Source organism: Limulus polyphemus, unplaced genomic scaffold (genome assembly GCF_000517525.1).
Source record: "Limulus polyphemus unplaced genomic scaffold, Limulus_polyphemus-2.1.2 Scaffold200, whole genome shotgun sequence".
NCBI lineage: Eukaryota > Metazoa > Arthropoda > Merostomata > Xiphosura > Limulidae > Limulus > Limulus polyphemus.
In genome coordinates, this window is record NW_013665810.1 from 556,447 (window position 1) to 566,634 (window position 10,188).

The 10,188-nt window shown below is 30.8% G+C and overlaps 1 protein-coding gene across 1 annotated transcript; it reads left to right on the forward strand.

Annotated features, from left to right (window-relative positions):
• Nucleotides 1–351: 351 nt before the first annotated feature.
• On the forward strand, nt 352–9,638 carry LOC106478340 (LYR motif-containing protein 2-like). Its single transcript, XM_013938878.2, has 3 exons — nt 352–820; nt 5,549–5,689; nt 8,826–9,638. The coding sequence occupies exons 1-3, from the start codon at nt 779–781 to the stop codon at nt 8,901–8,903; spliced, it is 261 nt and encodes an 86-aa protein (XP_013794332.1). The 5' UTR covers nt 352–778; the 3' UTR covers nt 8,904–9,638.
• Nucleotides 9,639–10,188: the final 550 nt, after the last annotated feature.

Consider the following 10,188-nt stretch of genomic DNA (forward strand, 5'->3'; position numbering starts at 1 on the left):
TAAAAGAAATATACAAAAATAAAGCTACTATACAAAAGCTAAGTATATTTGTATTTAGCTTTTGTATAGTAGCTTTATTTTTGTATATTTCTTTTATTTTTTCTCTTATAATCACGCTGTAATGAAAATCAAAAATGTTTCCTTACATGCCATTAGTTGTGTTGTTTTTAATGCAAAGCTACACAATAAATTATATATATATATATATATATTGTTTATTTTAATTAGCGAAAAGCTATACTATCTGTGATCTCTCCACCGCGTGGAATGAAATTTAGGATTTTAGAGTTATAAGTCCACATACTTACCTCTTAACTCAGCGGGGTACGCACGGCATAAAATTAGTAAAAAGGGAATTTTCTAAAATTTATTGTGCTGCTAATGCACACCACCACTAATTACATCAGTTACAATTGTATTTCATGGTTTTGAAATAATTTTTCTATTTTTACATTTTCTCATAACTTGTCTCTTTACATCACTATTATTATTACTTTTTGCGTCTTTCCCTGTTACTGTTTTCCCGAAGTTTTGGGAGTGATTCGTCTTTGAGATGTCTTAAATTAACACATCAAGAATAACTTTCTTTAATTAAGATTTTAACATGGAAACAATTTGTAGGTGTAAGACAAAAATATTAACGTCTAATAAAAAAAGAAGTAGCAGACACCACACAGAAACCTCATAGTCCTACTTTATACCTGTAATTAAGATAAATTTTATGCTGCTTTATTTTTACGTGTCCTTGTCAATAGACACTTCTGTTTATACTTTATAAATGTCTTCGAAATTACCGAAACATGTTTTGCCATTTAGAAAAGTAAGTTAGATATTGTTAATATTGCAAGTTAATAACTTTCAGAGAGTCAGTTTCACATTTCTGTCGATATTTATTTAAAACCATGAGTCAAATACTACGTACTTATTAAATAAGTTAACCTTGCTTAAAAAAGTTGAACTTTAGTTTAAAGATAACTGAAGTTGGACTGATACTGACAAGCTAACGTTATATATTATTTATCATTTATACATCTGAAGATAATTAAAAGTAATTTTACTAATTTATAGAATTGTAATGGTATTACTAGCTGAAATCTTAATAGTTATTTAAATTTTAATAAGTGTAATAAAAATACTAAGAAATTAAAGAACGATCCATTTGGACATGTTATGTGTTATTTAATTTTAACACTAAGTGAAGTGATACTTTGTTAACATAGTATTAGTAGATTTATGTAAGTGTATGAGAAACATTATAGAACATTTATTTTTTAAAGTTTTATTATATTTATATTCAATTACTATGCAACATTTATGCTACTACTATTACTAGTCTATAATAGTATTAATATAAATTTGTCATGTTTCTGATATCTGTGCACATCTTTTTAATTATGTGTTTACAAATTTAAGTTTTGGGTATAGTTTTGTAAATTAGATTGCTTATAACTTGAGTTTTATCCTGAACCTGTAACTTTGGCTAGATGTTTTTTTTGGGGGTAGGGGCATTTTTTCACTAAATCTAATAACCTTTCATCAAGCTTATCCTACTGTAGTGTATACAAGAGTCATGAGTTCTCTATAATAGTAGGAACATGTGCATTTCTCAGTGGTAGTACAAAAAATTATGTTAGGTTGAAATGTATAAAAATATCAAACCCTGTTGAAGAGGCGAAACTGCAGTTCACAGCAGAGGGTATGACCAATCATTAGGCCTCTTTTCATTTTTGCATTTGGTGAAAAAGAAAAGAAATCTTTAACAGATATACAAAACCTGTTCTATTGTTTTATTCAATGAACTGTGCTAATAGCAAAATAATTATCCATTAAAGATGTTATTTGTCGGTTTTTAAGGGTATATTTCTGAAGTGTGAAGTTTTGGCTATTTTGATGTGCATCAATCTTGCATATAAGATTTGTGATGAAATATTTGTATAATTCTTATAATTGGTTAATTTTATACTTTATGTAAATTATATATAACTTTTTTTTGCACATTATGAAAACAATGCTTATTTCTTTTTTCACTAACTAGATATTAAATTATGCTTTCACATTAGAGAAACAATGTTTATATTACCTAAGGGGTTTTGAGTCTGTTTTAGTAACCTAAATTAATTCAGGTATATGAATACTGTTATGACATTTCATTGAATTCACTATTTATTATTATACAGTGGACAAACTGTTTAATGATTGTACATATATGTTCAAGATTTCGTTTTCACCAGTGTGGGCTTTCCTGCTCTCTTATACTTTGTTATATTATTTTGTTGTGTCAATAAATGTCCAGGACTGTACGTACTCTGTACTCACACCTATGTTGGCCACTTTTTCCCCTTCAGTGGTTAAATTTGCACATAAAGTTTTTTTATATGTGCTTGAGCCACCTCCTGTACTGCATAATTGTGGAATTCTCTTTTTCCAAGAGCCACGGTGTTTGTTCCTAACATTGTCTTTGCTTCATGAATAGTTATTATTTTTTGTTGAATTATTAGTCATTTCTTCCCCACTTGCCATCCTAGCCTGGAAGAACACTAAGCTATTTTGACTGTGGTACAGCTTTGGTTGCTGTTGTTTTTTTTTTTTTTTTGCTTTTTTAATATCTGAGAAATATTGGCTGTAAACACTGGGATGCAGTATTGACTATATTTTTTTGATGAACTACTTCAGCTTGAACATCTACATATAGGTGTTTATAGCTATTTTCAATAGTTTCAAGAATTACTAGAAGAATTCAGTCAAATATAACTTGGGACCAAAAAAAACCATCCTAATTTTGTAATAATCAAGTGGTAATCACACAGTGTATTGCATACATTTCAGCATGAAATACCACTTGATAATTCGGAAAATATGGAATGGTACTTCTCTTTCATTAATTTATATTACAATCAAGTGATTTCTCTCTGCTAGTGTTAGCAGTTAACCACAGCCTTATCAATCAGAAGGTCATCATCGGTGTCTTGGCTGACCATGAGAACTATCTTGCACCTCTTCTCAAGGTGCTTATCAATCTAACTCATTTTATACAACCAATTAAATACTATCCTCACCAGCCGAGCCAAGATGATACAAAACATTAACTATCATCTGACTAATCAGTATCAATTTCTAATTTCTTGATATGTGTCGTGTGTCATCTGCTTGCTGTGACTTGTAAGTGGAAAGACCAAGTTGTTGGAGGATGAGAAAAAACCAGTTTAGTTGGAACCATGGTGACCTTTCCTAGCTGTTGATGTACAAATCTATGTGCATCATAAATGCAGACTTTAACCACTTCACATATTCCTCTGGACACTGTAGCATACCTGCTCTAAGGGGGGTGGACCATACATCACATTCACAGGGAGCTGTATTCCTGATGAAACATGAGCATGTAAGGGGGGTGGACCATACATCACATTCACAGCTGTATTCCAGATGAAACATGAGCATGTTCATGAAGCAAAAATTCAGTTTTTATGTATGGTAAATGTTCAAGAATTTACTCGATAGTCTGTATTACTGTTCTGCTAAACCATCAGACTACAGGAGAAGTGAATGTTTTTACAACAACAACAACTTTACACAGCTCAGAGAAGAACATTGTACATTTAGCTCTATGATACTTCAAGTGCAATTAATTGTTGTGTCCAGCACTCTGCTAGTGCATCAATGACGGACTGTGTTAAAGTATCAGCCAATGGATAAGTCTTGGCTCACTTTATGAAGTAATTCATAATCACTAGCATGTACTCATTACCTTATTCAGCTTCCAGGATACTAGTGACATCCAAGGATATTATAAATGAGTGCATTGAATAATGTACAAGGGAGACAACTTGTCTTCTTAAAGTATTACAATGTATCACTTGGTTCCCTTTATATTCATGATTGTGTATCTTGAAGAAGACACCATTCGGAAGGAAAGTGGTAGAATTTATGAATGTCCATGTAGAACGGTGAGTCAGTGACTGTCATATATGAGTTGGCAAGTACAATTTGCTTTATGTATGAATATTTAAATTTTTGTCTGCACAAAAACCATATTAAGAAGTATCATTAGCAAATTCTTTGATATATTAATTCTTTATTCTTTATTATTCCACAGATTAAAAAGTGCCAGGCCACTTTGTGGCAGTGAGGGCCAGCAAAGTGTGCAAATTGTTATTTGGAGTTCATTTTAATGTGAAAGTCTAGATCATATAATGAAAAAAATAGTCATTGAAATATGTTACTGTTTTATCAGAGCTTGTATATCAGAAATTCATACTTAGGAAACTGATATAAAGTTAGTTATTCAAATAACCAAGTGTTTTATCCCTGGATCATCTAGAATGTACTAACCTCAGCTTCAGAACTATGTCTTTAAATTCTGGTTGAAGCCTGATGTTGATGGACCAATGAGGAGTTGTGACACAGTTTGGGTAACAATGGTCAAACATTTCTTCACAAGGGTTGTGAAGCAGTTCTACTCATATTTTAACTGCTTATTATCTTGAACAGTTGGATCACAATTACTGACTTTTAAACATCTGTCCGAAGTTCTCCTACAGTTCTTTGCAAGGTGACATTTTCTTACCATTTTGTCTAAGTTAGAACTACTATGACATACGTGTCAGACATTGTCTTCTCCCCCAAAGTTTTCTTTTCTTGGTTTTTCTTTACAATTCAATATTCTTAGCTGTCACGAAGATGTTTTCCTTTGCCATTGTTGATGTATTTCTTTTAGCTAAATTATGGGGAATTCTTTGGATAATTAAAAGTTTTGAACTGAGTTTAACCTTAGTCTTGATGATACTTTGGATTATGTACATAATGCATTGCCAACCATTGGTGAAATTAAAGTTTGAATTATAGGGTGATTCACTGCTAAACTGTATCTAGACTTGAATGATAGTGTTAAACAAGAAAGCTAGCACATAGGAGTTACAGGATGACTGAAAAATACTGTAAGAGATTCATTTTTTAAAAATCAATTTTGTTTTAATAAGGGTTATTTAGAAACTTCTTAACTTTTCCAAAAAGGACTCTTTGCAATGTGTTATAAAATATCTTACCACAGTGTTTCACTATGTTCTGTGGTTGATTAACACTGAGATGCAGTTATAGAATGATATAGTAGCAGTAGTTGAAGATAATTTTTATTATCCTTCTCATTTACAGTATAAATGAAAATAAGTTATTTTTGTAAAGCTTCAAACCAAAATTAATTTTTCCTCTTAATCTACCTCCAAAAAACCACATCTCCTATTTTGTAAAATTTGATAATACTAACAAACAATTAAAGCTGTAGCACCATCTTTTTACAACTGTTGAATATAGATGACAAGATATAAAATTAAGTTGAAGGAGTTGACTAAGAAAAACCATTTATAGTTATTGGTAAGTTGTAAGAGATTGATTTAAAAAAAAAATGTTATAATAAGGGTTATATTGAAACTTCTTGACTTATTCAAAAAGTACAAGTTAAATAAACAACTTTGAACAATACTTAAGAAAAGGGTGAATAAAGGTGACAATTCTATCTTTTCAAACACGAATATCTCTTTACACTATTTTTTAGTTTATGCTTTCTCGACAAACCTTGAGTTTGTATCGTGACATTTTAAAAGTGATTCGTCAAGTTTCTAATTCTGACCATCGAAACCAGTTGAAAGAGTGGGCTCGGCAAGACTTCAAGAAAAACAAGCATGAAAAGGAAGAGGTAAATGTAATATGAATAAAACTTATCATCAGCATTATGTGTTTTGAAGGTCGAGAATTACGAATGTATGATCTAGAGTAGTTGGTAATAGCATTATTTCTTTTTCAGTAGTGAATGACTATTTTAGAAAGTCTTTGGAGATTAATTAATGAAAAAAAAATTATCTGATACTGTAAGATAGATATAATTGCATTTAAAATTTTATTATTGCTTTTACTAAATATTTACCACTTGATATCCTATTATATTCAAATATTTCTTTTCCCATAAAAAGATGGTACCATGCATTCTTACAAACACACACAATGATTTATTTAGAAAAATATTTTAAATAATGATTTTGATATTCAGAGTATCATTAACCATATATTGTTTGAGTATATAATTAATCATTATTAATGCTGATATTTTAAACAAAACTTCATTTGTATGTCCAAACACTCATCAAAGACTTTCGGTAGCCTGATGTTTACAAAATATGCTAATGAAGGACTTTTATCAATCTTGTGTTTATAAAATGTGTTCATCATGAACTTTCAGCTGTCTGGTATTTATAAAATATCCTTTTTGTGAACTTTTAACAGCTTGGTGTTTATAATATATGTTGGAGTATTTATAAAACATATTTATCAAGGACTTGCAGTAGTCTTGTGTTTATAAAGTATCCTCATTATAGACTTTCAGCATTATGGTATTTATGAAATATGCATATCAAGGAGTTAAAATATGCTCATCAAAGACTCTGAAGAATGTGGTATTTATAAAATATCATACAAGGAGTTTCAGCAGCCTGCTGTTTATAAAATATGCCCATGAAGGACTCTCCACAATCTGATATCTATATAAATATCATACCAAGGAGTTTCAGCAGCCTGTTGTTTATAAAATATGCCCATTGAGGAATCTCCACAATCTAGTATCTATATAAATATAATAGTACTGTCTGTTGCCTGTCCATGTAACTACTTCACAGGGTGTAGATGGATCTTCACCAAAATTGGTATGGAGGTTCATTAAGTCCATGGGGAGATACATACAAAGTTTTACATTTTGCAGTTTTTATGAGCATTTTTGCACTTTTTTTTTACCACTACCTCACCTCCTGTAGATGGATCTTCACCAAATTTGGTATGGAAGTTCATGGGGAGATGCATACAAGTTCTCAGTTTTGCAGGCTTTTATGGGCATTTTTGCATTTTTTACCACTACTTTGCCCCCTGTTGATGGATCTTCACCAAATTTGTCATGAAGATTTGTTGGGTCCATGTGGAGATGCGTGCATACTTGCATTATCACATTTTATGTTTTGCAATTTTTATGGGTGTTTTTGCATTTTTTACAATTGTGTATAAGTGAAGTAACTTTTGATATCCTATGATAACCTTTCATTAATCGTGAATTTACATAACTTCCATCCAAGCGACGGGTACTCCTCCTAGTTTATAAATTATCTTACCAAGGACTTTCACAGTATGGCAGTTGTAAAATATGTTCATCAAGGACTTTCAGCGGTATGGCAGTTATAAAATATGTTCATCAAGGACTTTCCGTAATGTAGTATTTATAAAATATCTTATGGAGGAGTTTCAGTAGTCTGTTTTTTATAATATATCTTACCAAGGGGTTTCAGCAGTCTGGTGTTTATAATATATGCCCATTGAGAAATATCCACAATGTGGTATTTATACAATATCTTACCGAGCAGTTTCAGTAGTATGTTTTTTATAATATATCTTACCAAGGGGTTTCAACAGTTTGGTGTTTATAAGATATGCCAATCAAGGACTCTCCCCAATGTGGTATTTATAAAATACCTTACCAAGGAGTTTCAACAGTTTGGTGTTTATAAGATATGCCAATCAAGGACTCTCCACAATGTGGTATTTATAAAATATTTTATGGAGGAGTTTCAGCAGTCTGGTGTTTATAATATATGCCCATTGAGAAATATCCACAATGTGGTATTTATAAAATATCTTATGGAGGAGTTTCAGCAGTCTGATGTTTATAAAATATGCCCATTGAGAAATATCCACAATGTGGTATTTATAATATACCTTACCAAGGAGTTTCAACAGTTTGGTGTTTATAAGATATGCCAATCAAGGACTCTCCACAATGTGGTATTTATAAAATATTTTATGGAGGAGTTTCAGCAGTCTGGTGTTTATAATATATGCCCATTGAGAAATATCCACAATGTGGTATTTATAAAATATCTTATGGAGGAGTTTCAGCAGTCTGATGTTTATAAAATATGCCCATTGAGAAATATCCACAATGTGGTATTTATAATATACCTTACCAAGGAGTTTCAACAGTTTGGTAGTTATGAAGTATGTTTATCAAGAACTTTCAGCAGTGTGGTAGTCATGAAGTATGTTTATCAAGAACTTTCAGCTGTGTGGTAGTTATTCGTTTATCAAGACCTTTCAACAGTGAAGTAATTATAAAATATGCTTATCAAGGGCTTCCAATAATCTGGTATTTATGAAATAAGCTCAACAGTTGTATATCTTTAAAGAAAAAAATTTTTTTTGGAAATGGAGGCAAAAAATTGAGTAATATAAATTATGTTTTTTGATAAAGGTCATATGTGTATGTACTATGAAAACTATTTTTAATCATTTGTTTGATGATTAATCAGGACATTTACATCTATTGTAAGTAACAACATAAATCTTCTCATATTCTATATTTTCAGGAAATTAAAAAAATTTAAGATGTTAAACCCAAGACTGAGTGAAGTTTGAACCTGTACTCTTAAACTACACAAGCCTCAGACTTTATTGAGTTTATAAGGAACAATAACCAATATTATTGATATTTGTAGCATTTCGCACTGGTTTGTTTACTATGGTTTTTATGAGAATTTGTCTGGCAAGTGGGATTGTTGTATCAGTTTCCATTTGTTTTCAGTCCTTTAGACAAACTTTCAATATTACATTGGACAATGTGTCATTTTCAACATTTTAAATCTAGTTTTAAAGCACATATAATAGAATTAATTAATTAATATCCAAGTTATTTTTAGTTCTGTTCTGTATAATTAACTTGCATTTAACCATATTTTATTGATAATTTAACAATGTCTTGCTTCTTTTTGTGATGAAGGACTCACTCTTGTATTATTTAGGAGGTGATCAAGATGTTACATACTAGAGGAAGACTGGCACTGAAGGAACTCGAGAGTGCTTTAAAACTTGCTCAGTAAACTGAAAGAATAAATAGTATGAATTTATGAAGTTGAAAACTCTTGGAACTTAGCAGAAGAAGTTGTGTGAAGAGTAATAAATAATTAGCACCAAATAAAATGCAGAGATAAAAGTAGTTCAATGTTTTGTAAAGTAAAATTCCCAGCACAATGTGAAAATATATTTATTAGTATACCTCATTTTATCTCACAGTAATGTAAATTAATTACTTATAAATATAATTTTATTTTTATTTATTTTACAAATATTTTTTTGTCTATTGTATTCTTTATTGGTATTTTCTCAAAAACAATATATTTTTCATTTAGACATGGTAGTGACTCCAACCAAATTAGAAGGATGGAATAACACTGCTGTTGACTCTGTTTACAGGACATAAATTTTGTCAAAATCTGGAGTGTTTCAATAGCTTTTTCAAGTACTGGAATGGCACAATTCATATGTTTCTGAACAGATATAAACTCTGTAAGGTTGAATATTAGTTTGGTAGTTTCAATGTGAATTGCTCTCCATAGCCACTAGGTTAAAAAGTGATGACTTAAGAGGCACATGAAAAATCTGAAGTTAGAGAATGGTGTGATTTAAGAAGCTGCATCTGTGTTAATAATAGCTCACACTGACAGCTGGGATTGTACTGTTGGATATTTTATTTCTCAAATTGGTGGCACTCAAGTTCATAACTTGCAAAAATCAATTTTTATGTAAAAAGAATAATAAATTTTTATTAAATTTGGGTTTTGTGTTATTGAAAACTGTAATGAAAACAAAAAGTAATGATATCTGAAAAAAAACATTTTACACATACAGGAACAGCAAAGTTACAATAAAGTGGTCAGTAAACACTGTAACAACTTAATGTAAAAATGGGTAGTTAGATAAGAAAATTTGGCAACACTTTTTTTTTGGTCCATTTTCATAATGTTAAAAACAGTATATTGTTGAAGTTGAAATATATTGGATTATGTGAAAATGTAGTTAAAAGAGAACATTAATTATGTGTACTAAAATGCCTTTTTTCAAAATTGTAGTATATAGCCATTAAAAAAGTTACTAATTAATAGTCAGGTCAACAATCTTCCATATGCTTATGAGAAATTTTCTATCTCTAAGCGCTAGACCTTCTGGCCTAGGCCCGGCATGGCCAGGTGGATAAGGTGCTTGACTCGCAATCTGAGGGTCGCGGGTTCGAATCCTCATCCCACCAAACATGCTCGCCCTTTCAGCCATGGGGGCGTTATAATGTGACAGTCAATCCCACTATTTGTTGGTAAAAGAGTAGCCCAA